This window comes from Channa argus, chromosome 2 (genome assembly GCF_033026475.1).
Source record: "Channa argus isolate prfri chromosome 2, Channa argus male v1.0, whole genome shotgun sequence".
Lineage (NCBI taxonomy): Eukaryota > Metazoa > Chordata > Actinopteri > Anabantiformes > Channidae > Channa > Channa argus.
Genome location: NC_090198.1, coordinates 28811203 through 28837319, shown reverse-complemented (window position 1 = coordinate 28837319; position 26117 = coordinate 28811203). Strand labels below are relative to the sequence as shown.

The 26117-nt window shown below is 43.5% G+C and overlaps 1 protein-coding gene across 5 annotated transcripts in view; it reads right to left on the bottom strand.

The window, feature by feature from the left end:
- The window catches only part of tln2a (talin 2a), an 84629-nt gene that overhangs the window by 25272 nt on the left and 33240 nt on the right, over positions 1 to 26117 (bottom strand). For all 5 annotated transcript variants that reach the window (XM_067489810.1, XM_067489846.1, XM_067489838.1 and 2 more), the window contains exons 3-24: positions 22912 to 23076; positions 22106 to 22203; positions 21105 to 21234; positions 20542 to 20694; positions 19758 to 19900; positions 19398 to 19525; positions 19188 to 19251; positions 18984 to 19088; positions 16395 to 16550; positions 15729 to 15830; positions 14989 to 15065; positions 11133 to 11313; positions 10754 to 10867; positions 10505 to 10613; positions 9654 to 9862; positions 8592 to 8690; positions 8018 to 8185; positions 7050 to 7184; positions 5283 to 5442; positions 2626 to 2792; positions 766 to 894; positions 148 to 261 (exon numbers count right to left, since the gene is read on the bottom strand). In XM_067489810.1, coding sequence (XP_067345911.1) covers positions 148 to 261; positions 766 to 894; positions 2626 to 2792; positions 5283 to 5442; positions 7050 to 7184; positions 8018 to 8185; positions 8592 to 8690; positions 9654 to 9862; positions 10505 to 10613; positions 10754 to 10867; positions 11133 to 11313; positions 14989 to 15065; positions 15729 to 15830; positions 16395 to 16550; positions 18984 to 19088; positions 19188 to 19251; positions 19398 to 19525; positions 19758 to 19900; positions 20542 to 20694; positions 21105 to 21234; positions 22106 to 22203; positions 22912 to 23047 — 2877 coding nt within the window. In that variant the 5' untranslated portion in view covers positions 23048 to 23076. The remainder of the gene's footprint in view (positions 1 to 147; positions 262 to 765; positions 895 to 2625; positions 2793 to 5282; positions 5443 to 7049; positions 7185 to 8017; positions 8186 to 8591; positions 8691 to 9653; positions 9863 to 10504; positions 10614 to 10753; positions 10868 to 11132; positions 11314 to 14988; positions 15066 to 15728; positions 15831 to 16394; positions 16551 to 18983; positions 19089 to 19187; positions 19252 to 19397; positions 19526 to 19757; positions 19901 to 20541; positions 20695 to 21104; positions 21235 to 22105; positions 22204 to 22911; positions 23077 to 26117) is intronic.

Here is a 26117-nt window from a genome sequence, read left to right as displayed (position 1 = left end):
ATAAAAATCCCATTTACACACGAGCGTGAAGAAGTGGTCTGGATGCAAACGAGAGACAGCGCGACGTGAACAAATTCAAAGATTCATCAAAGGGAGGGAAGATAGAACACAAGGAACACAAGGCCCGCGGCCAGCTTTGATCCTCACCTTACAGCTCTGCACCAGCTGTTGGTGAGCGGCAGTGTTCTTGTTGGAGGCGGCGGCGTTCTGAGCAGCGGCGATGGTCTGCGTGGCTGCAGCTGCAGCTTGCTTCGCTGCATTCTGAGGATTATTAAAAAGCACAAAAACACAGACATCGGGTTTAAGGCCTTTGCACAGTATATTACTACAAAGTAAAATGCGCATTTCTATTGAGCTGGATATCTGAGTTTAATGTGGTGCTGATCCAAGAGTCAAAGAACCTATTAGGTAAATGAGCCTCAATTCAATGCTTCGAGGGTTTTACCGTTTTTCCTCTTTCATGATTGTTTAAAACCCAAAACAAATCTGTCTATAAACCCCTGACATTTAATGGTGGAGGACATGCTGCCGAAATCAGCATCTAATCCTCGTTGATCTTGCCGAGTCATGTCTCCATTTGTACTTTAGAGACGGTGACATTTAGGATTGGACTTTGTGTTAATGTCATGTTTTTCTGTAAATATTCTTAAGCGTATTTTCAGCTTTACCTCTTTCAGATTTGTCATTTCGCTGGAGTCAAAGTGTAAAAATAAATAAATAAAAAAGAAACAGAGAACAGAGATTGTGTGGACAGGCAGCACTGACCTCCAGCCTGTTGATCAGTTTCTTCTTAATGGCACTCTGGGCAGCGGCGTTGGTGGCCACGCGCAGCCCCTCTGCAGCCTCCCTCAGTCTCTGCTGCTGGTCCTCGTTCTCTGGATACGCCGCAGCCCCCTGAGAACACAGGCCCACAACATATTCTCTGACTCATTTAATTTATACTGTAAACCTCACAATATTGGCCTCTCGTTGCTGATTAGCAGATAAATATAGATTTCATTTAAAGATTCTCTTTTTTTGTCTTTGTTTTTTTAAATGCTTCCTGAACCAGTTAGTTATTATTGCAGCAATTATGGAATTGAAGGATTTTACCCATCTGCTTAGTTAACACCTATTTTAGTTCAAACATCTCCTGAAAAACTATTCTTCTGCTTTAAAGGGCGACGTCACCAATTTTTACCTTACTCTATGGCTTTGGTTTAGTGTGTAAATGCACATTAATGCTCTTAAACACTCCTCTGACATTTCTCTGAAAAACTCACCCGGAGGAGTTTTTCATCATTAGGAGTTCAGATGATGTCATTTGGGGGAACTCTCAAAAAGCAGATTGACCACGATTACAAACCTTATAGTGTGAGTGAAGGCTTCCTTTAACCTGCTGCAGGCAGGAGCCACCACAAACAGCAGCAACTCCAACAGTTTGATGTGCTGTTGCCTTTCGATCTTTGACTGAACGTAGAATTAATTTACAGAAAAAATGTTGCTAGTGACCAGGTTGGAGTCAGAGTTTGCAGCAGTCATCTGCCAGTTGGTCTCTGCAGACATTGTTCAAAACAAAACTGCTCGTTTGCATAATTATTAAAAAAAAAAAAAAAAGCTGATTTACAGTGGTCTAGAAAATAAAGCCGTCCAAAACCTAAACTGGAAGAGCTCAATTAATCAGTTACCAAGGCAACAGCGAGCACGTGTCACAACCTCCACCGACAGATATATGTACAGCTGTGACAGCGAGAAGTCTGGCATCAAACTCGACTAAACCAGCTGGAGGGCATCATTTATTTATTATGGTGTAAGTGGGAGAGTTATTAATATGAGTGTGTGATTCTGTAAACAGATAATGAGAATGATATGGAGAAGGAGCAGATAAACAGTTTGCATGGAGGAAGATTGGATAAGAGACAAAGCTAAGCCTGCCCTTCAGGAGTTTGACGTCCTATAAGAACAGGATCATAAATCTAAGCTCCAATTATTATTTTGTGCCTGTTTGATCATTTGACCATTGCTGACCATGGTCAGGACCATTGCTGTTTACAAAGGGACGCTTTGTAACACTCATGACTTGTGGCTAACAACTATTTGGAACCTTTTTTATTTTAAATACAAAATATTACAAAATATCAAAAGCTGAAAGTAAAAAATGTGACGATGCTCTGACAAATGTTTTCTCGTTTTGAATGTGACGCCAGCAACAAGTTTCCAAAACCCTGGGACAGGGACATGATTAAATGTGTTGCATGCTTCCAAACGGAAGTAGATTAAAGATCTGTATTTATTGGTAAAATTTTTGAAAGGTCAGAATTTATAAATGAAATCACGCCTTAGCAGCAAGAGCGAGCAGAATCACTTCCCACACTGTCATCTTTGGTCTTTCTCTTCGTTTTGGCGCGCACACACACGCACACACACACACTCTTTGTGAGTCTGGCTTTCCCCCTCTGCTGTCACTGAAAAGGTCATTTTTAGCAAAGTCTGACCCTGAGCATCTTTATCTGGTCTTAGGAAATGCCAGTCGTCGGGGTTGAATATATAAAGCTAAATTACACACGGACTGAAGATCGTTTTACAGTGTCGTGTTATTGTTTTTTGCTGACCAAAAAAGTGATATCAATGTAAAACGCTGCTCACTTTTGCTGCCTCCACCATCCTCGCGGTGGCGTCTGCCAGCAGCTTAGCCGCTGCCAGTAACTTCTTTGAATTGTCGACGTCCACCTCGGCCTCGGCGTCAGACCTCATGGCGTTCACCAGGTCCGAGGTGGCCTGAGCCAAGACGCGAGCCTGACGGACCATCTCTCCTGAGAGGAGGGAGGACAAGTTAAGAGAGACGGAGAAAAGGAGACATGTAGAAGTCCCATTAATGAGTGAATGAAGGTTTTAACACAGTAAACAGCTTTTAACCTCATCAGGCAGGACATGCATAAATGAAGATGGCTTCCAGTATAAGACTCTTTCCTCAAAAATAAGGATACAAGTTGACTCATGGTTCAAATCAGAGACAATAGTGAGCTTTTGCAGGGTTTGAATGCCGGCATCATAGAAGCAGCACCTGGTTGGAGCAAAATGTTTAGAGGAATTTCTGAATTGGTTGCAGTCCAGAGCAGGTCTGTAATTTGCTGCAACACCTGTAGAGGACTTGTTAAGAAACAGTTGGATGAAACTATTCCAGCAGCTCTGGTATTTCTGACTCCCACTAAAAACATTTTTAGAATTGGACTATTGCAGTAAGACAAAAATGAGAAGGGAGGAACCTGGCTCACATAAAAAGCTGCTTGGCGATGAGCATGGGAATGTTTCAGCTAATCTGCCAACACTCCGCCACAAAAAGATTCACTCTCTTTCTCCCTTTCGTGCTTTATTTTTGTACCTAAATGCCAGGTGTGACCATGGATGGACCTAATTGGTCTAATGGGCAAAGGCACAGGGCCTTAATAGGTCAGGAAGCCTCTGTATGTCTCAATGAAGAGACCGTCTACATTGTTGTTTAAAAGACGCAAAAAGAAAGACGGAATGAGGTAAACGAATCCTACACAATGCAGAAATTGCGAAACAAACTGTGCAGCAAAGACGCGAGACAAAAAACAGACACAAATCGTGTAAAACTAAACAGACATGTAGAAATAAAAGACACAGAACAATGCAGTGGGACACATGCGACTGAAAGCAGACGCAAGAATGAACAAAAGCAAATGCAACAGGACGACATGATGACAAGACAAAATGATGCAGAGAAGACACAAATGGCTAAGAAAGGACACAAATTATGCAAAAAAAAAAAAAAAAAAATCACAAACAGACACAGAATGATACAAATGATGCAAGAGACACCTCCAGTCTAAGGTTTCCTACTACACATTACGTGATCCCTTGTCTGTGCCCATTTTCTCGTAATCTGCCCAGGGGTGTGACATAACCCGACATATGTGACACCAGTTAAAAGGCAGCATTCTCTGCATGTGGCGCGGATTCAGGCTTCAGCAGAGCAAACAGCATTTCTATTTGTCTGTCAGGCCAATCAATCTATCTGAGCTGACCGCTCGCCCGAGACATTCTCTCTCTGTCTCTCTCTCTCCGCGTGTCTCGCTGTCTTCCTCTGCTGTCAGACATATTAACAACGCTGTCAGCTTTGCTCCGCGGCTTCACCGGCGCTGACAGCGGCCTATTCCAACAGTCTCTCTGAGGAGAAGATGGGATGAGTGGAGTATAAAAAAAAAAAAAAAAAACACAGTAAGACCTCTCAGAAAGCAGAAACCTTCAGAATTCCGTACACCGATGTTTAAGGTATTAACTCAGCCAATATCCAAAAAATACTGATTGCAGCCAACATCCAAATCTGAGCTCTACTTACAAACCATCAGCTATCTTAAGTCCATCATTCACAGTTTCATGGCTTCATTTATTTGTTTTAGTTTTTCCGTGGCTTTTGAGGACTATTTAATTTGTTTGCAAGCAACATCCTATGGTTGACGCCTAGGGTGAAACCTGCTGAAGGGGCTGCTGCTGCAAAAAGACAAAACCGAAATCATTTGCATTCCCGACTGGTGCCGTTTCCTCCGTCTTGAAAGTAAATGAACAAATTCAGAAAATAATAAACAACCGCCCCCACCTCTCATTATTTGATTGACCTGGCCCTGAACCTGCCCTGCACCGTGCAACAGAAGGATGGGGTGAGTTATCGGTGCACATCTCAGGGAGCAGTTCTTATTGGTCATATTGGTATTGTCATCGCGAAAAGGCCGTCAAAGCCCTCAGGTAGCATTCGATGATACCATACATTTTTAAATGAAAGCTATCAGAGACGTTGGATGTGATTTTAGCACTGCATTACAGTTTTATGTTGTTACCAAATACAAAGCATCCATCAGGGGAGACTGTGATGCAGGAGGTAGAGCGTTCATCTACCAATCCCAGAGTTGTTGTTGTCGGTTTTATCCACGGCTCAAGGACACTTTGACATGTGACCGGAGGAGGCGGGGATTGAACCAGCAACTGGTGGATTGGTGGATGACGGCTCTACCTCCTGCAACCAAAATTCACTCTAGGGTCAGGAAACAGGAAGTATAACTGGAGAGACAGAGTGAGAGAGAAGCTAGAGTGAGATCAGGAGCAAGAGAGGGAACAGGTGAGAACGACGCAGGTGATGGGTGTGAGAGCGCGTAGGTCAGGGGGCTTGCATGCTCCATAAACCAGAAGTTTCTTATAAGCCACATACTGTACCAAAGTACCTAATCATAATAAAAGGTCCATTCATTTTTTCCATCTCCAAGCACTCTCCGTTTTGGACTCACCTGCATCTCCCATTGAGGTGAAGATACTCTCAGTGACGGTCATAATAGTGTCAGTGGCCTGGTCGTAGCGCCCGATGGGCTCCCCCCGTGAGGTGTATTGACGCACATGTTGAAGGAGATCTCCCAGAGACTGACTCACCACACTGGCTGCTGCACTCACCTTCATCACACGAGGAGAACATCAACGTTAGTGCTGTCTGCATAAGCTGCATCTCTTCCTACTTCTTATTTGACTTCTTAATAAACAACCTGTTCTCTGGCCAAAGCTCATTTCAAATGGTCTGAGGCAAAACTGTTCTACGGTCAGATAAATCAAATCTTAAAATACTTTCTGGAAACCATGGACGTGTCATGTGGACTAAAGAGGGACCATCCAGGTTGATATCAGCAGACAGTTCAAAAGCCTGCATCTGTAATGGTATGGGGGGCATTAGTGCCCAAGGTGTGGGCAGCTTACACATCTGGAAAAGCTCCATCAATGCTGAAAAGTACATAGAGGTTTAAGAGGTTTAACGTATGCTCCCATCCAGACAACGTCTCTTTCAGGGAAGACCCTGCATATTTCAGCAAGACTCTGCTAAACCACAATCTGCATCCATCACAACAGCAGGGATTCAAAGGAGAAGAGTCTGGGTGATGAACTGGCCTGCCTGCAGTCCAGACCTATAGAATTCAATAGAAAACATTTGGCGCATCATAAAACAAAAAATCCAGCAACAAAGGCCCAGGACCGTTGAGCAGCTAGTATCAGACATAAAACGGACAATAATTGTCTCCTAAAACTCCAGCAACTTGTCTCCTCACTTCGCAGACGTTTACAGACAGTTGTTAAAAGTAGAGGGGAGGCTACACAATGGTCAACATCACCCTGTTCCAACCTTTTTGAGTTGTGTCGCTGCCATCAAATTGAAAATGAGCGAATATCTTCCATTAAATACATGGCTCTAATGTTTTCTTCTTGACCTAGACTTTCTGCTTCCCTTGTACCTCACTTGTAAGTTGAAAGCGCAAATTAAAATTTAATGTAAATCTGCCGCCGGGTGCCAGACCATAGGGCCGGAGGTTCAAACCCTGCTCTTCTCGACCACATGTTGTAGTGCCCCTGGGCAAGACACTAAACCCCCCACAGCCCGTCCCCATCTGTGCAGCGCCCCTACCAGGTCCCAAGCCTGTTAGAAATTTGGGGAAGGTTGCGTCAGGAAGGGCATCCGGTGTCAAAAACACTGCCAAATCAACATGCAGACAAAATATCCGCTGTGGTGACCCTGAACACAGGATAAGTCGAAAGGACAAAAGAAAATGATCTCTCATCTGGTTTAGCTCCTACCTATCTGGATGAAGCATTGAGGTTTCTTTTCAGGGGGAAAGAGACATCATCAACTCAAACCCAAGTTCTGGTCACAAGGTATCAACTAAGGAACTAATATGATTGACTGCATCTCCAGAAAGAACAGAAAGATCAGTTCCTATATTTCTGAATATGTTTCCCAACTGCTCGGTCAGGCACTGGCCACATCTCGTCTCGACTCCTGCTTTGTTCCTATACCTACACTGTATCTCAGTTGCCACCAACATCAAGTTCAGAGCTTTGACCATTGCTTGCATGGTAGTCAATAGAATAGCACCTTCCTACATAAACATCCGAGTCTACAAACAGTTGTGCGCAGTGTTTTTAGCGAGTGTTTTTTGCACCTGGTGGTCCTGAACATGGAAACAAAATGATTAGAGTCAAGTGCACAGTTTGCTTGACACAGCAACAAAACTGACCTGTTTGAGGAGCTCACCATCTTCTGTGGCTGAGAGGCAGGCCTGGACGCAGCCTTCCACTGAGCGATCCACCAGTTTGCCTGCTTCAATTAACTGCTCCTGGCAAACTGGGGAACTGATGGTGGGACTTACCACCTACGGCAACAGAGAGGCAAGGTGAAGAGTGGAGAAGGACAAAATAAGAGAAGCTTATCCAAGAAGAAACACACATTTCTTTAGTTGAAATGGGTTTCAACCACTTAGCAAAATGAAAATAGGTGGGAAGTGAATACAGACGCAATTCACACTCAATTAACCTGAACTACCTAAAAAAAGTACAGCAAACAGATGTATTTTAAATGGCAAATCACTTTTCACAGAGAAAAAGAAAAACAAGAGGGAAAGAAAGACGACTGGAGAGGGATTTGACAGATTGCTGTGCAGAGAGGTGAGGATTTGTTTAGTAAATGCAACCATTCAGACTGGGAGCCAGGAGAGCATTTACACTAATTAGAGGCACATGGGTTGTACAATTCAGGATGCACAAACATGATGAGGGCACAGCTTATTCAACAGTGCCCCGGTGCATCCTGAAATACTCGTTTTCCCCCCCGTAAATTGCAGCTGTAGATAAATTAAAGGTTATTCACACATCGGAGGGTATAAATCTCTATTTACTAAACCTCACTGCACAGTCTTCTTACGAGAAGCGATGAACCAGCACATGGGGAGTCGCGAGTTCAGCCGAACGGCTTAAACAAAAGCTCTCAACGACAACGACGAAACTGTAATATTCTAATTCTAAGGCATATCTGACATAATAAATGGAAAACATACCACCAATGCATCATGTTCAAGTATTTGCATCTGAAATGAATTGTTTTAAAGGTCAGGGGGGCTCAGGACCATTGCATCTGTACTAGATGCCACTATGATGCAAAAAAAGCCCAGAACCAACTACGCTGCCGTCGTTCAAGCTCTAGACTTACCTTTGCGCAGGCCACCAGCTGGGACGTGGAGAGGGCACACTGTGTGGCGGCAGCAATAACCCGGTTCTGAAGCACTGTGTCTTCCGCAACTTGGGCCACGTTCTTGGCCTTCAGCACCAACATGGCTGCAGCGTTGGCCACCGCTTTGGCCAGATTCATTAGGATGTCCTGCACAACAAGTGGCAAAGAAAAGGTCTTAATCTTAGAGAAACACCAGCTCAGCGTTAGTGAAACTCTTTAAGAGCCAACTCCAGTGTGTGGTGACAGGCAGGCTGGAGTCAAGTTGATGTCATCACTGTATAATCTTGACAAAAACTTTAATACAATATCAAATCATGATTCAGCCATTTGTGAGTTACAAGACAAACACAAACTTAACAGCTACAAAGGAATTCGATTCCAATAAAAACATCAACTTAAAAAATGGGAGAAAAGCAAATAAATTCCCTCCACATTCCCCTGGTTCCAATGTGTTTTTGATTAAGTGAGTGGCAGTTCCTGAGCACGGAGTTCGCTCTCTCCCTCTGAAAAAAACGGTGACGATGATAAATCGAGGGGGTGAGCGTTAACGTACCTGGAACCTTTCGTCTGTCTCGTTCTCACCAATCTGGCGCAGGAGATCTCCGCTGGCCTGGCCAATGCTGCCTGCTGCTGTCAGAACAGTCTGTCTGGGCTGCGCACACACACACGCACACACACACGCACACACACACACGGAAAACCATCAGAATGTGAACCTGCATTTAGACACCGGCTTGGAAAAAAAGCACCATCTTGACATTTGGCTTCTCTTTAACCTCTTAAGCCAGTCACTGTTGCCGGTGCCATCTGAGATGTCTCTGTGCAGATCAGGCCTAGACAATTGTGATGAAATGTCCTTGTTTTTCAGTGCAGTGAAGTCGTGTTGTTTCAGCACAAAGGAATTTCTCATGTTGTTGCGCCAAGATGCAGGTAAATTAAAACAACCAGCACGTCTGTTTCCTAATGAACCTACAGGCTGCACGATGCACATGTGTGTAACTTATGATTGATTCCTCCATTACAAAACAACAGCAAACTCTCAACTGACCTTGGTGGGAACGTAACAGTCCTGCAATTTAAGTAGATGCGAACTACGTTATCTCATCTGAATGATCCACCAAGTGTTCTTGGCTACAGCAGCTGTGTTTCCATAAAGAACGAACCTGCCAATGGGCTCAACTTCAACTCCAAAACCTTATTTCAGTCTGGCCAGAGCGATTCAGTTAGCTGAAGCCGACCTGCAGCAAGCAGACACTCAAATAATTGGGAGTAGTTTGAAGAACCAGGAGAGCTGATACACCGTCTCTGAGCAGAGCACAAATCACTGTCTCCGTGGTAAAATTAATTATCTTTTTAGGCTGGACAGAACGAAACGTTGTGTAGGCAACCAAGTGCACACAAAATGTGTCATTTCAAATGTTTGCTTCACTGCAGTCTATTCATCTATTCACCCTCCTATTTTATCAGCCTCACTTTATGTGCCATGGGAGCATCCCTGCTCCCTGAGAGACTGTAAATACAGAAAACAATACTAAAATGACGAGCATAACAAGTGACAATTTAAAAAGTTGTTGAATTTCACACGTTTTGACGGGACAAAGCGTCTGAGGCCCACCTCTCCAGAGGCCGGCTCCACGGCCTTCAGGAGGTCCGACACGGCGCCCGCTAGGGTCCTGGCAGCCTTCATCAGGTCGTTACCTCCTCCCACGTCGTCCTCCATCAGCGCAGCCAGCAGCTTCACACCCTTTGACATTTCGGTCAGGTTGGAGGAAATGGTGGTGATGGCGCAGCCCACCGCTGTGTAGTCCGTGTCCATGGGATCACCTGAGCATGGCGGAACGTGACAGAATAAGAGAGGCTATTAGAGAAACAGAGAAAGGTTTAAAAAAAAAAAAAAAGAGAGAGGGACAGAAAAATGCAACTGATCCTTGGGAGCTTCTGTTAAGATTCACTAACTCATTTAACATTTTTAAATTAACTCAGTCCCTAAAAGCCCAGGTGGGTAAGAAAGAAAATGTCTAGATATTAGTAGCACAAAAAAAAAAAAAAAACTCACTGAACTGGCTGATTTTATTTTTAAATGGCTCAGAGCAAGAAGAGAGCTAATAGACATTGTCACCAGCACGTTAACCAAACGACAGCAGGAAATGAAGGAACTAGTAGATTTTACACAGGTCCTGCAGCTTTGTTAATGAACATCCGACTGATGGGAAGCTTCAGCTTTAAAGTCGCTAATTGGCCAGATCATTTTAACTCGGCACAAAACAGCAGCTGTAAAATTCGCCCATAAAACCGTGACACCCTTCACCAGCCTCGTTAAGGTTAATTAAGGCTTAATGGCTTCCATTTTCAATAAACGCCAAACTTTCAGCAATGTATAATAAAGCTTGATAAACTTAAAAAACTAATAATGAAACAAGTCAAGGGCTGCCAGACAGACTGAGATACATGAAGAAGAGAACTGACCAGCCGTGAGGTTCACCACAGAGGCTGTCCCTGCAGTGATGGCGTCAACCTGGGAGTGGATCTCGTGTTTCGACTCATCCATCTTGTTCTGGATCCACACTTTCGATGCCTAGGTTCACAGAAGTTGCATGCATGAATGCTGTTAAACCGTGGCTAGCAGCTTCCCTTTTTATGGCTGGATGCGTGGACATGAGATGATTTATTGCTATAATGAAAAAAGGATTTATACTGGGTGCAACGTAAAAGTACCATGTCCTGTCCCAGCGGTGGCAGGTCGTCAACCTCTCCCAGGTCAAGCTGGGCTTTCTGCACAGCTTGCATACTGGTGTTGATGGTTCCCATCAGAGCCTGCTGAGCTGAACTCTGCACACACAGGAGAATAAACAGATTGGATGTCTTACAGAACACAGGCCTGGAATGATTTTTAAACAAACTTAGCGAAGGAAACATGAGTGTCCCCTGTGAACCAATGAGTTTGGGGAAAAAAAAAAAAAAAAGGAAAAACGGTCACACTGTGGAGGATGAGTTTCACATAAAAGAGCAACAACTATGATCAGGAAATCATCACTCACTGAAAAGTAAATCGAGGGTCTTCACATAGAGAACGTTTCTGCTGGGCTGCTCTTACCAGTGGGGGCATGTGTCCACGGTGCATCTGACCCATGGTGATCTGCTGTTGAGCAGAGGGCATGGTGCCCATGCTGAGTGACTCTGCGCCAACGGAGCCGGAGCGGATCACCCCCGGCAGCGCCACTGAGCCGTGCTCCACCTGACCCACGCGATTAAACTGCTGCTGCAGGATGGTGGACCTGCAGGTAGGCAAACAGGCAATAATTAACACCAACCCCATGAGCAGACAAAAAAAGAAAAAAAAAAAAAAGAAAAAGAAAATGCAAAGATTTACAAATCATCCAGGACCTATTTTTTAGTACAAAGGCAACAGGCGTAAGAGTGTTGTGACGTTCAACTCTTCATGGGCAGTTAGTTACACATGGATAATATCATGGAAGGGACAAAGCTGAAAATCTGTGATGTTCCCTCCGTCAGGCAACACTGCATTAAAAAAATTCCAATAACCTTGATGGGCTCAGCAAGACTTCTGAAAGTGAGCTTGTCACTGCAAACATTAACAAACAAACATCAACGCGACCCACAAATGCCGCTGCCTTCTCTGAGCTTGAGCTCATTTAAAATGGACGGAGGCAAATTGGAAAACTGTCCCGCGGTCATACTGCGTTAACCCTTTTTGGAAATCATGGACGCTGTGTCCCTTCAGCTAAAGAGTAAAGGGGTCATCTCACTTGTTGTCATAGTGCAGTTACAAAGCCAGTATCTGTGATCGGCTTATTTCAGCAACACAACACTAAACCACATTCAGCACATTTTACATGGCTCAGCCGTAAAAGAGTCCAGGCACTAAACTGGGCTGCCTGCAGTCCAGACCTGCAACCCACTGAATTAAACCTCAGAGTCGCGACACACCAAGCCAACGTCAGAGAAGTAGCAGTGATGAAGACCAACTGCCTTTTCTACTAGTCCTCCAACATTATAGCTCCCATCCTATACTTTTTACCATGATGGAGCCAGAGCAACATTATTTTATTTTATTACTTCCTGAATTAAAACTGTGCAAACACGGAAGGTTGGTTAGTGTTCGGCACAAAGGCATCAGGTTAAACGTGCCACATGACTGTGATCACGTCATTTGTGACAACGAAAGGACTAGTCCTCTGCCTCGGTGAGCTTCTGTCTGTGTCCAACTCTTAAATCGGCTGGAAATCTGCAAATGGGTCCAACAGCAACTAGGCAACTAAGTTTTTTTAAAAGAACAATGGTAAAAAACATCCTTGTCTCTTTTCCCAAATACAAGCATCAACTTTCTTTGTATTGTTTACATTCAAGGATATGTTCGAATAATTTGCAAATTATTGCTTTCTGTTACATTTTTTACAGCATCTTTTCTGTAAATGTGGTTCGTAAAACAAAATGTTACTGGATAAATCCCATATCTGTAAACATCCTGTTTTAAAAAAAAAAAAAAAAGGTGTGAAATAAATGCATCTTTTGCATTTGAGTCATACGAGAAGTTGAAACAGTGGCTTAAGGACAAATGTAAAAAGAGAACAATATTTAACAAACAGTCACTCAGGGAATGCAACAACTGATTTTCTGCTTTTGTTGGAGACATTTAACACAGTGCAGCACTGTAGTTGTGCGCATTTGTCACAATGGGCCCCTAACACAAAGCAGACTCACATTGCAGTCTTCCCACTGTGTCCTCCTGCATGACAAAGCTTTGTTTTGTGTTTCCTCTGATAAGGCCATCCAGAGTTTGGCTTGCTATGGCTGTTGCAGTATTAAAGACTTTCACTTTCAGCCCAGATAAAAACCAAAGCGGGGAGGGGAGGGGAGGGGGGGGGGGGAAGAAAAAAATACAATAACAATTGCAGCAAATACTCCCTCAGTTGAAAGCAGGAAAGCAATATCAATAGAGGCAAGACAGGAAAAAGGGCTTCAGTTACTCAGAGACAGTCCACTGTGGACAAATGAGCTAATACACATCTAATCAGGAAATGTTCTGATAGAGCCTTTGCTTGTCCAGTGCAGCAGAATTTCCTCACATAACGATTATCTCTCAGGATAAAGTCCAGCTAAGGAAGTGCTCATGTGGCGAAATGAGGTTGTAGGAGATGGATGTGAGCGCTGTGGTCGAGGGCGGCGGCGAGGCGGAAATTGAAAAAGGACCCGGTCTGATATTGTGTTTTGGGGGAATGATATGCAATAACTTTGTGCGATGCCATTGTGCTCCTGGACAAAACCGTCATTACACCACAATTTATACTGCACTACAACACAAGACAGACCTGCAGAAATCACATGGGGACAGCTTCAAAGATTCATCCATGAAGCCACATGTTTGTTGTTCAGTAGCTTTATTTTCATTTGTTAAGCTTCCTCCACAGTTGAGTGTAAAAAAAAAGTTTGCATTTAATGCACATTCAGCTACTGGAAATGTTCTTTCATCCCAGCCAGCAACAAAAATGGGCAAAGATGCATAAAAGAAGTTATGGTCGAACAGTTATGGTCCATTATTTGACTGCATCGCCCTTAAAAAACGCTGAAGGTAATTAATTTAATTATTTCTAAGACACCAGATGTGTTCAAATGTGGGCTTGTACTTTAAATGTGCAGCTGCAGGGACAGTCGAAGCAGTTTGCTGAATCTGATTCTTTTAATGAAAGTTTGAACAGCACAAATGATTTTTTTCTCTCTCCCCCAAATCAGATCTAGGCCACTGGTCCTAAATCACATTTGATCACTGGTCGCATTGCATCCGACTTTGACGTCACTAAGATGAGTGTGCTGGGGTGAGAGTCTTGTGGGCAGATGCTGCCAGACATATCTTGACATCCTGTGTGTGTGACGTCACATATTTGATCCTCTGTGCATGTGGGTCACTTCAGGGCCTCGGGCAGTTGACACAGGACTTCGACAAATGTCACAAACCATACTGTGAACAGCCACACAGAAAACTGAGCATTAAGACCTGCAGTCTGAACGGAGCCTAAGACTCTTCCAATAAGTGGAGGACTAAGAAGAAATGTGCATTTGATTTGCATTAGAGCTACGCAAGAGTCCAAATCCAACAGCAGGTGAACTGACAAAGTCCTTAGAAATAACTAGAATCGTCTGGATGGTGCAGAACAAAAGCAGCCAGGAATGCATCGCTTACTTTTAGAAATAAGGCAGCTTGGAGTTGTGAACAAACCTGGAACAAGAACTCGTTTGGCATATTTAATGACGTCAGAAGATGTGTTTCTCTGTGAACTCTGGCTGCTTTATGATTTGCAACACAGTGACTCACAGGACTCATCACTATTCTCTGGGAATCTGGGAACAGTGGTCACATGCACCTAAGAACGGGATAGTCGATGTAATTCTGGGAGTGACCTGATCTCTCCTCCGCCTCCAACTTATTTTGGAAGAACGGTTCACAGATTTTAACTGTATAGTGACAGAAAACGCTTTTTGTGTGTGTGTGTTCTCCTTTCATTCATTCTTTCACTCAGCTGCATGTTTCTGTCCGCAGCCTTTTGTTACGCACATGCTCAGTTGGAGAAAGATGAGTAGAAACCTGGTTACACGTTGCAGAGAGATCTGCGTTCTCCTTTAAGATCTCCCTGGGGAAACCAGCTCTCCCGTTTACACGACACTTTCCTGAGAAAGACGACTGTAACCTGGTTACGTGCACAAGTCCACGTAAACACACTGGACGACATCTTGACGACATTGAAGCCGTGTGTACATTTATGTTAAGGTGATTATCCCAATGCGATTTCTGCAGGGTTGCATTGTGTTACGTGAACTGTGGTACAATCACGGTTTGTTTAACCTCTTAGTTCAGGCTGAAGCAAAGAGCCTTTAACCTCATCTGCTCCACATTATAGTCACAGTATTTTAATAAGCTGCACAAATGAACATACTTTTTGGGGGATACAGATTCCTCCAGCATCGTTGACTCCTCATCACCTTCCAATCCAAATCGGTCCTTGCTTTGCTTCTGCAGGACAGACAGAAAGAAACATTTTAAAAAAGTAATTTTAATACTGATACTAGCTTTGCTAAATAGATGCCGTGTTGTCGGTGTCACATAAAGAAAACCTGAGGCTAAATTCTTCGAGTAACTACGAGAGGGACATCTGGCCCTAGTTTAGCACATATTTGGTCCTATTTTTAGGCTGAGAACATGCAAGATCACGGTTGTTAGGACTGAAATGTCATGTGAAACAAGACCATGTGAGATTCCTTTAATTCTTCGTCATGCTTTGACACACCTGTCACACTTTCAGGTGATACTTTTTTCCAGCATTTTGAGAGCATCATGCTTACAAATAATGCTTTTCTACTTCTGTAACCAAGGAGAGAAAGAAAGGAGGGTCAAATGTGATGGACATTAGGTCGTAGTGAGTTAATGCTCGTTCTTTTCTTTCAGTCGTCTTGGCCACTCAGGTTACTTCTTAATTATAACTGATGCTAAAACTCATCCGATTGCTGTAAAGTGCGTGAGAAATGTCCCGCTCTGATCTACCTTCTATTGAGGCTGCAGCTGCACAGCACAGCAGCCTGAGTGCAGCAAGCGTCAACAGCTCGGAGATTTTATCCGTCACGGGAGGATATCGATTCATTTCTGATTTATCTGCGTCTCCCCAGAGGAAAGCCTCACCTTTTTGAGGATGATGTCGATGTAGCCGGCAATGAGCTGGGAGATCTGTTCCCCCTCAGTGGTCTGCACCGAGTAGTAGCTCTCCTGATACTCTCCAAAGTCCTACAGACACACAAGAGCATGCATTTCATACCACTGCAGGACCTGTAGTGTACTCTGAGGATTACTGCTGCAACATACACGACGTCAGATCAGATGTCACCATTTTCCTTTTTGCAGTTACACAGTATGCATGTTTCGTACTCTAAGGAAAGAATTGCAGCCCAGGACGATTGTCCATCACGTGAATGACAAATCAAAACTTCGAATCGCCGTGTCACAAAAACACACCCATTAAACTGCAAAGCACTTAACTAAATTACCAGCGAGAAAGAGATGTCGTGTTAACTTAATGGAGGCAGTGAATCTACCAGATCTGCAAGATTAGATCCACGCCGCGCATCGACTCTAGGTGCTGACACAAAGGAGGGATATTGACAGGGAGGACAAAAGAGTTCAATGACTGAGGAGCGGGAGGGAATGACAGAAGAGGCCGACTGAGCCCTACAGCGACTGCAGGAACAGAGGAGTTTACCGTCAGCCTGTCCCACATAGTGTGGAAGCCGTTTGTACAATGAATGAAACATAAAACATTCAGTTGCATTCATTAACGTGTGTGTCTCTCACCAGGGTGAAGCTCTTGGGCGACGCAGCCCACCTCTTCACGGTAGTAAGGGGCCACTCCTGAACCACATCTTTGGTTTTCTCATCCACTCTCATCACAGACTCTTTGGTGATCCCCAGCAGCCGCGGCACCAGCTTGTTCTTACTTTTCATCTTTTCCTGCAAAACACACTTTATTTTAACCCCATATACCCACGAAACATGAAGCACTAAACCACTCAAGACTCAAAGTCTTCCCCCCCGCTGATGTACTTGGTTTACACATTGTATTAATATTCATTCTACTATTTGCTTATTTTTGATGTGATGGCAGTTACACTTTTGCAAAAGATAGTAGCAACAACTATATATATATATATATATGTAATAAAATGTGTGCTGCTTAAAAAAACAGCTAGTGGAACAATTGATGAGGTTAATTGGCAACAGATCAGTGATCGTGATCGGGTATAAAAAGTCTTTTGGAAGAAGGGACGTGGCAAGATTCATCGCTCTGTGCGACAATCCACGTTCTACACCTTTTGAATCACATTTTCCTTTCCTTGACTTGTTCATACCTCTGCTTTTGATGGACCAGCCCGCGTAAAAAAGACAATCAACCAACGAGACGCACTTTCACTTTGCGCACATTTAATGTCCCATAACTTTTGCGGTCCTCTGACTGCTGAGAGTTTCATGGGAATCACAGACATTTGGAGGAACGGGACACAAATTTCAATTCCGAGGCGTCACAGCGTGAAGCTCTAATTTTGCTGTCACTGATCTGCGCCGATGGGCATTCATCTGTCTGTCTATCCAGCAAAAAGCGGAAAACCAGTAAGTAATTAAAATGCCACGTCTTAATCATGTCTTTGTGCGTCTGTTAACACGTCTCAGCCTCCCCCCCCCCCCCCCCTCTCTGTAATCACGAAACCTCCCGAAACAAATGTTTCTTTCAGTCGGGGAGCAGATGCACACGACGTGATGGGCTGTGACGTGAGGGCAAAGAGGTGAGCTGTGCAAAACTCACGGAGGGCCTGGAGACTCTCCGGGGCCTCCAGAGGTTATGGGTTAGGGACGAGGGTCTTACTTTTACTGTGTTTCTGCTATGCGGGAAACATAGTGGAACACGAATCCAAGCCCAGGAAGTTTGGACACAATTGCACAGCACAGGCACCGTCCAAACCTACGCGGTTTGAGGATTCAGGTGCGTTTTAGCTCTTTCTGTGCGCTTGGACTTGAAAAAGACGAAATGGCTTCTGCAAAGCATCAATTTAATAGAGATTTTTTGTTTTTACGCCTCATCTTCGCCCTCATCCTCTGGCGCGGAAAGCTACTGATGAAAAGTCGGGAGCAGCCTGGTAGCGAGTCGGTAGCAGCAGCACAAGTGATTTTTTTATTTCCCCCCCCCCCCCTCCCTCCAAGCGATCACCAGAAATCATCTCATTTTCTGCGAGACCAGAGGTATGAAGTCAGAAGAAGTGACAGGCACAGAGCAATTTATTGATGCAGACAGAGACATTTCCTGTGACTTTATGCAGGATGTCCTCTTGGTAACAAATGATGTGAGGGGAAGAAAAAGGAGTTATCTGTCATTCTTGTCATATCAGCTCCACAGGTACTACAACTGGAAATGAGCAAATTGCTCCTATCAGCAGGCTTCTGCTGGCAGTTGGACTTATTTGGGAGAGTAAGTGTCTCAGCTTTGCCTGTGCTGCAGCGTCTCACGGTCTCCCCCGTTTCCCTCACCTCCTCCCCAGCTCGCTCTGAAATAATGTGAGTGCCACACTCGGCTGCACACACAACATTTGGTTTCCTTCCAGGAAAATGGCTGAGCTCCCTGCAGAAGACGTGCTGCCGGCGTGTGTTTGCAATTAAGTGAGACAGAGAAAGAGCTGTTTGAAGGACAATGTATGGCGTGCAACCCCCCGTTGCTCGGTTCGATTGGACAACCAAAATAAGACAAAAGTATTATTTTTAATTGACTATCTACGTACAGCACTTTGGTCAGCTCTGGCTGTGTTATTGCACTCGATAAATAAAGTTGAGTTAAGTTGAGTTGAGACACAAAATAGTTGGTTCATCATTAGATAACGAGTCAGTGAAGGTTACCGTCGCTGAAGGTTTGCGTCAGAGCAGCATTTGTACAACAAAGACTTTTAAATGAGGTGTTTTATCCTCCAACACAGGTGCAAGAACATTCACACACACACTTCACGGACAAATTTTCAATTCTAAAATGATTAAAAATAACAATCATGTCAATAACGTAATGTAATGTGAACCTGTTTTTTGTTTTTTGTTTTTTTTGCTGGTTTCAGATTGGTTTTTAAGAGTGAATTTTACCTTTTCAAGTGGAGAATCTTTACCACCTTTAATAAGCAAAACGTGTTTGGGCTGTTCCAGTGAACAGAGACATTCCCCCCCCCCCACCTACTGGGTTGTGCATCCAACCTCTTTATCCATGTAACACGGAGCCCTTGGCACTAATTACACACTCAGTGAATAAAAAGGCTCCGACTACAGCTCAGCTAATTTCAAAGTCTGATACCTGATTTTCCAAGAAAAAAAAAAAAAAGAGAGAGAGAGATAAATGTCACATTTGCCACGTACCTTGACCAAGAAGAAAGAGACGCCATAAGTGCGCAGAGACCGTGCCAGTTTGACATATTTTACTTTGGCTTCAATCTCAGTCATTTCTCCACAGTTTTTGTGTTCCTGGAGGTCAGAGCATACACTTATCAAGCACCTCATCTACTCTTGTCAAAACCGAGTCACAGTAACACAACCAGTATCTAGAGGATGATGTGGCCACACCTGGAATATTTTCTTCTCAGCTCCTCGCTGCTTGATGTATTCTTTGGGTAGAAACTCCTTCAGGCTAAGACAGAAAACACAGGAGAAGAATGATTGATGACGTCTACACAAACCAAATGAGTTCAAATGAGTGACTTTCTGTTTCTTTAAATCCTAAAATTTTCTTCATATAGAACCACTGAGGACTCTCCGTGTAGGAAAGATGCTCACTCCAAAAATCCAGGTTTGTGCTTATGTTCTATGTGAGGTCCAAACTGGATCTGGGCCTGAATGCCTCCGAACTCACAGGCCTTGTCAAACGATACGGGGTGAGAACCGTTAAGGATGTCGTCACGAGCCTGAAAGACAAAACAACCTTCTTAAATTAAATTCACGAGGGTTTTCAAGTCAAGTATCAAGTAGGAGAAAAGGGTGACATCTTCTGGTTTTGTAGCTGCTCTGTCCTCTCGGGTGAGTCAGGTTTCTTTGACCTGGCTGCAGCACTGAAGTTCTGTCAGCTTCATTAAACCATGAGCCTGTCAACCCCCTGAAGATCGTAAGTGAAGAGGAGCTGGTATAGAGGGGTCAGACCTGGACGTAAAGCAGGTTGAGTTGGACCGGGTCACGAGAGTCCACATTCTGGTCCGAGTAGAAGAATTTGCGTCTGAGCAAAAGGGTCTCGTTTTCATCCACCCCCTGCTCTCTGAAGGTTCTGCTGTGGTCCAGCCAGTTGACTGCGAAGAGTGATCAGATTAGCCAGATGAGTAATGCACCTACAGCTGGTGTCAGTTAAATGTTCCATTAGTGCCATTTACACCAAATACAACCCCAATTCAAACGAAGCTGTGTAAAATGTCACCAACCCATATTTTATTCGCAATAGAAAATTAACGAAATCTGATGTTGAAACACTAAAATTTCATGGAAAACATTAGCTCATTTGGAATTTGACGGCAGTTTAACAATCAGCTATCGTTAAACCACAGACATTTTCCCACCTTCATCTACCTCTGGAGGTTAACTTGGTATCAGACACAGTATCGGAGAAGTTTTACGAGTACAAGTACACAAAGGCAGGATCAGCATCGGGACATCCCTGGTATAATTCCTGATTCTGACAAAAAAAAGGACATTTGGACAACTTCACCTCAGGAAATCCACTGCCACCTTCAGTTAAGGATAAAAAAACCCACGGCCCCCTGAATTCACAAATGTCTGTTGCAAAGATAACAACACTAGCGAATGGGGAAAGAGCCAATCCAACTACATTATCACATGAAACGCTATTATCACCATATGTAACCACATAGAGGACTGGAGTCGGTAATGATCAGCTACAGACCATCCAGGTCAAATGTAATTCTACTGTACTTACGGTCGTCGTCTGTATGCAGTTTGGCTTTCAGCTTCTCCATTTTTCTCTCGTCTCGCAGCAGAGTCCTGTCTTTCTTCAGCGTACCCATCCCGTCCTCCTTCTTCTCCTCTACGGTCTCCTGGATCAGGGAGTATTCCTCGTAGTTTGTGATGCCTGGGATCAGAACCGGGCAGAAACAAAAGTCAAGGGTGTTGGACAACACACTTATTGTGTGAAGTTATGTTGAAGTTGTATACATGTGTGCAAAAGCTCCTGTTACCAGAAAAAGAAAAAAAAAACACTAAAATGTTAATTTTCTGTTAATGCGTTCACACTTGATATATTTAAGCAGGCTGGACAGTGAGAAAGTCATCGGAACCTTAAAGGATCCGCTGATCAACTATGGAGATAGGGGATGAATTCAACTCACTTTCATTAGACAGAAAGCTTGTTTTGACTTTGAGACACATATTTTTCATTTATAGGATTTGCAAATAGAAAAATACTTAAAAATCATGAATGTCAAACAAAACACACTGTTTGCAGCACATCAGAAATAACCATGGAGCTAAGAAAACATGTACCTATTCTACTGCAGATAGTCACGAGCAGCTCTCCCACTGTTTTGGAGTCATCCACCATGATGGTTTTAACAGCCCCATCCAACATTTTGATTTTCTGGGGCCTCTGCTTCTTCTTGTATTCAAGAAGGTCCTGCTCAAAGACAACGGACAAGAGAACGAAAACAACCAAAAAAAAAACCTCCAATCAATCAAAAAGGAATTAAATGTCGAAGAACGGCACAAGAGGAAGAATTGCTGCGAGCTCCCGCTGAGAAACCGATCAAACGCATCCAGGCTGCGCTTAGCGAGAAGGAGAATATAGGCCGGAAAACCTTATTTAACGGCTGCCTATCACAGCCTGCTGCTCTCTCCCAATGACAACAACGAGGAGAGATTTGCTTCAGAGTAATTGGCCACAGTGCTGCCTTCTACCTGGGTCCCCTTTGGTGGATTTGAAGCAGCAAAAACCAAAAGCCACCAATGCAGTGGGAGGGAGTGCTACCCAAACACAGGGACAACCAGAACCCACCGAGGCTCGAAAACAGGTTGGCAGAGGATCCACAGCAGGTTGGAGCGTTTCTTTAAACTCACCTGTAAGAGCTTCTATTGAATGTGACATTTTTTTCCACTTGGCATCCAATTGTATCCTGTGTTTCTATCCTCTCAATCCGTTTTTGAAATCATTGCTCTTTAGTGGATTCTGTTAGTATTATACACACACACACACACACACTATAAAAGATCATTACATTCAGTGAGCAGTTTTCAATGGGAACATCTGGATTCCGGCTTCAGAGCTTCTGCATTAATACTACAACTGTACAAAGCATTCGAATGTACATGAAATGTACATGAGTTTGGGTGTGTTAAACTGAGCACACTAACCCCAGAGTGTGCAGCTACTCACACATCATACTGCAGAGTTTAGTCTCACACATTTCCCAATGTAACACACACAGAAGGTTTTCATTTGATGATAGTTCAGAACATTTCTAATTTGTGGAACAGGTGGATATATTTACCCCATTGCGGAGCATGTAGTAGTCCAGTGTCCTCCCAGATTCTAACCAGATGCCTTTTCGGGGGTCTTCATCTGACAAAAACAGGCCGTAGTCCGAAGCTGGAGCGAGGAGACGAAAAGAAAGAAAAAAAAAAATGTAGAGATGAACGTTACTCGACCGAAGTAAAGGAACAAAACACTTGATGCCTGGAGCACAAATGACCTGTTAACAGTAAAGTCAGAGCCCGTCATCTCCACAAATGACCACCAGTTTGATTTAAGGTGGCAGAGCAGGGGTTGTTCTGAGTCACACATGTAGTCTCCCATATTCCTGTGGTCATACTGGATCAGTCCCCCCCAGCAATTTGCAATATTCTGATTGCAACAATTCATTCAACCGGTCCCCCGTGAATTCTGCAGAACCTTGCACTAAAACATGCGACAAACATTGCATCACACTTTTTGTTTTTGTCGTTAAATCAGTCAACTGAGGTCGCAACAATGACTAAAAGGTTGATGAAATCCCAGAGGGACGACATGACCCTCAAAGCTCTGTGAGGGACTGTGAGAGTGTCTGGAGTAGTCTTAACTTCAAACTTACTTTAACCTGTAAACAAATGTCAAATATTGATTTATTGATTATTTCAATTCCTACTGGCTACATATGTGGATTTCAACCAAAATCATCTTTACCTTCAATCACAGAACAAACGAGCTCTAAACTGTAACAATCAAGCTGGAGGTCAGCGCCATCTACGTGGAATTTGTAAAACCGTGGCTGTGCCTCGGTTGAAACCCCCATACTTCCTTTGTTTTTAGCAGTCTCACCCTGTCCGGTCTGGGCCTCGGGGACTCTCTCTCTGATGATCCTGCAGGCATCGTAGACGGCCGTAGAGGGCTCGAACTGCATCGTCTTCACAACGTTGCATTGGCGAACGCAGATTTTCAACGACAACGCCACCATCTTGGCGTGGACAGGGGTCGTGGCTACACCTGCGTAACGCGGGGACACAGAAAACAAAAAACAAGTAAAGGACACCGATAAAACTCTCTGCCCATGATAAATGTTGCTGTTACAGAGAGACTCACAAACTTTTAACCCATAGTTTGATACACATTTCTCTTGAATGACCAAAAAAATTATACTTGATCGAAGTTATTTTCCTACTTAGCAAATTACAATAATACTGCTCTTCACTCGTCTTATTGTAATAAAGCAGACTGTTATAACACACACACACACCCCTGACAAAAATTCATAAACAATGAGATTTTATGAAGGTGAAAAAAGTGCTAAAGTGTGCACAGTGAGGCCATTGTTATGCTTCATAAAACAAAAGAGCAGTTAAAAAAGCACCACTTTTTGCAAATGGCCCATCTGGACTCCGCTAGGGGACAAAAGAGAAAGTCTTTGAATGTTCCAATGCAAAAGACTTCAACTGGTAAAATAAAGTAACAAAGCAACCGTCACATTGTCCTTCTCAGCTTCGTTTCTGTAGAAGTAGTAATAAAAACTAAAAAAAACAGCTAAACAAACATCATTGTCTTCACATGTCACAGGCAGCAAAGCAATTTACAGCTTGTTATCTCCTCACACGTCCAGCTCAATACAACATGCAAAGAAATGATGGTCACTGATGCTTCATGGTGTTTCAGCTCATTACGAAAATAAATATATCAACTGTATCAGTTTAAAGGACAGTTTCCCATTTTTTTCTTTTAAGTTTGTCGTAGGGCAAACTAACTGAAAGAGGTCTTACTGGCTGTAACCACTTCTTTGTCCGTCTCCTCCTTTTCTTTTGGTCCTTTCAGCTTATCCTGTGAGTTCAGGGTCGTCACAGTGGATCATTGTCAAATGAACCACTGATCCTGGTCCCGGGAATTGAACCACTGACCCTGTGTTCTGTACACGACTGCCTTTACCGACTGAGCTACAGCTTTGTTCGTCTTCTCCTAAAGTCCTTCAATTGAAATGTTTGTCTCTAAGGTTCCTTCCTCCTTCTTCCTCATATAAATGCATAACATTGATGTTATATTAAAATGTTGCATAATCCATGTGATGTGACTAATCTCTAAGGCTGAAGCCGTTAACTGCCATCACATAAGCTTCAGGACATTATAATATGACACACTGGAAAACATGTGAACCAAGCCTTTAAATCTAAATAAAGAAAGTTAAAGAAAATGGAATTTGTTGGCATTTGGGTTCAACACTGCTGTTTTTCCACAAAGACTAAAACTCAGGAAGAGGATGGAGAAGAAAGTCACGACCTCCCCACACTGAGCTCCTCCTGTCTGGGACCAATGGGATTTCTCTGTGCAAGTGGAGGGGCTCAGAGGTCAGAGGACAGTCGGGGTCGCAGCTGAAGCACACGGACGACCCTTCATCTCCCCCGGTGGCTTCTGACCCTGACTCAGACGTTCAGAATGTGGCTCCAGCGTGTGATGGGTTCACACACAGGGGTGAAGGTATCAGCTTGGCACCTCATGCTCACGCTGCTCGACATTATTTAAAGATGTAAAAAGTGCCAAACTACACTTTATGCAGCTTTTAAAAAACATAAAATACATTTCAGCATTGGCTTCATCTGAATCAGTCAAGCACTTTCACAGAGGCTACTGCGTTTCCTACTTTAAAGTACAAACACCATCCTAATACCCTTAGAACCCTTATTTATACTCATCGTGTCCCTGGGAAGCAAAACCGTCCAGAGCGAACAGGGGTCTCTCACAGGAACCGATTCCACACACTAAAGCCTATTCAGCTAACGGAAATAACAAAAGGGATTTTGTTGAAAACACTTATGCGCCCGAGGCTGATTTACAAGTATATAAACGCAGTTAAAATACTACATTGTTGTATGGAGCCACAGCGCATCACCATCTGTTTCAGAGTAACTGTAATAGTTTTTCCCCCTTCCTTTTTTTAAAATTTTGATTAGATCTGGAGCCTCGGTGGTCTGGTTCCTAAGCTTGGCAAAAGCACAGGAATAATATAATATTCCTGTTTTAGCCCGTAATCGCTGCAGCATCAGCCTCTGCGAGGCTGAAGAATGATCCGACAGGCAGCAGGAAAAAGTAAAGCGATAAGGGGACAGAGTACGTTAAACTAATAACATGATGAAATGGTTAGCAGCAGAACTACCAGCAGGCTCAGCAGGACCACAGAGTGGGACTTGTACAGCATTTGGATTTAACATTACGCTACAACATCTTAAATGTCACCAATTCTGCTGCGACACGCCGTCCTCCAAAGTGTCTTTTTATTTTTGGTGGGACACATGATGACGCAGGTTTTCTCACCTTTTAAAATAACACTATGCAGTACAGATGAGCCTGACAAATCCTCTCTTAATAGGCCCTTAGTTTACTTTATAACTCCAAGAAGTAAATTTTCTTGTTGCCTGTATGCGTGTGGTAATTCTGCATAAGAAGGAGGGAGAAGAACATGAAAGAAGAAGTGAGATGACGGAGTGAGATGCTGCACTTTTGATGCCCTCAACGTTGAAGATCCTCAGTATGTGAAACAGGAATATTTACCCCTGACAACAAAGGACTCGATGCCGAGTAAAGTTTCCAAGAAAGAAAAAGATAAAGTAAATACTAAGATACTAAAATGCTGACTAAAACAGCAACGGGTGGAGCTAAAGTTAGCTTCGAACAAATTGCTCCTTTTTGTTTGCCTGAAGGCCGTTAAGAGTCAGACTTTGAACTCCGGCTTTAATTTTTGTGAAAGTTAAATAAAAATGATTTTCACGATAAGCAGAGAGATAAATGGGATAAACAGCAACTAACGTCATATCACTACTGCAATATTTCTATTTCTTACAGTGCACCACTCTTTCTAGTGGAGCCAAGAAGCTGACGAACCATCATTTCAACGGTGTGTAAACTAAAGGCCGATATTGAAAAGAATTACAACTCAATTAGCCAGTCAGCCCACAGAAAATCCTCTTTAGCAGTTCTATGCAAATTGTCTTACTCGTTGGTTTATTTTTTGGTCCTTAAACTATGTTGAGCCTTAAAAAAAAAAA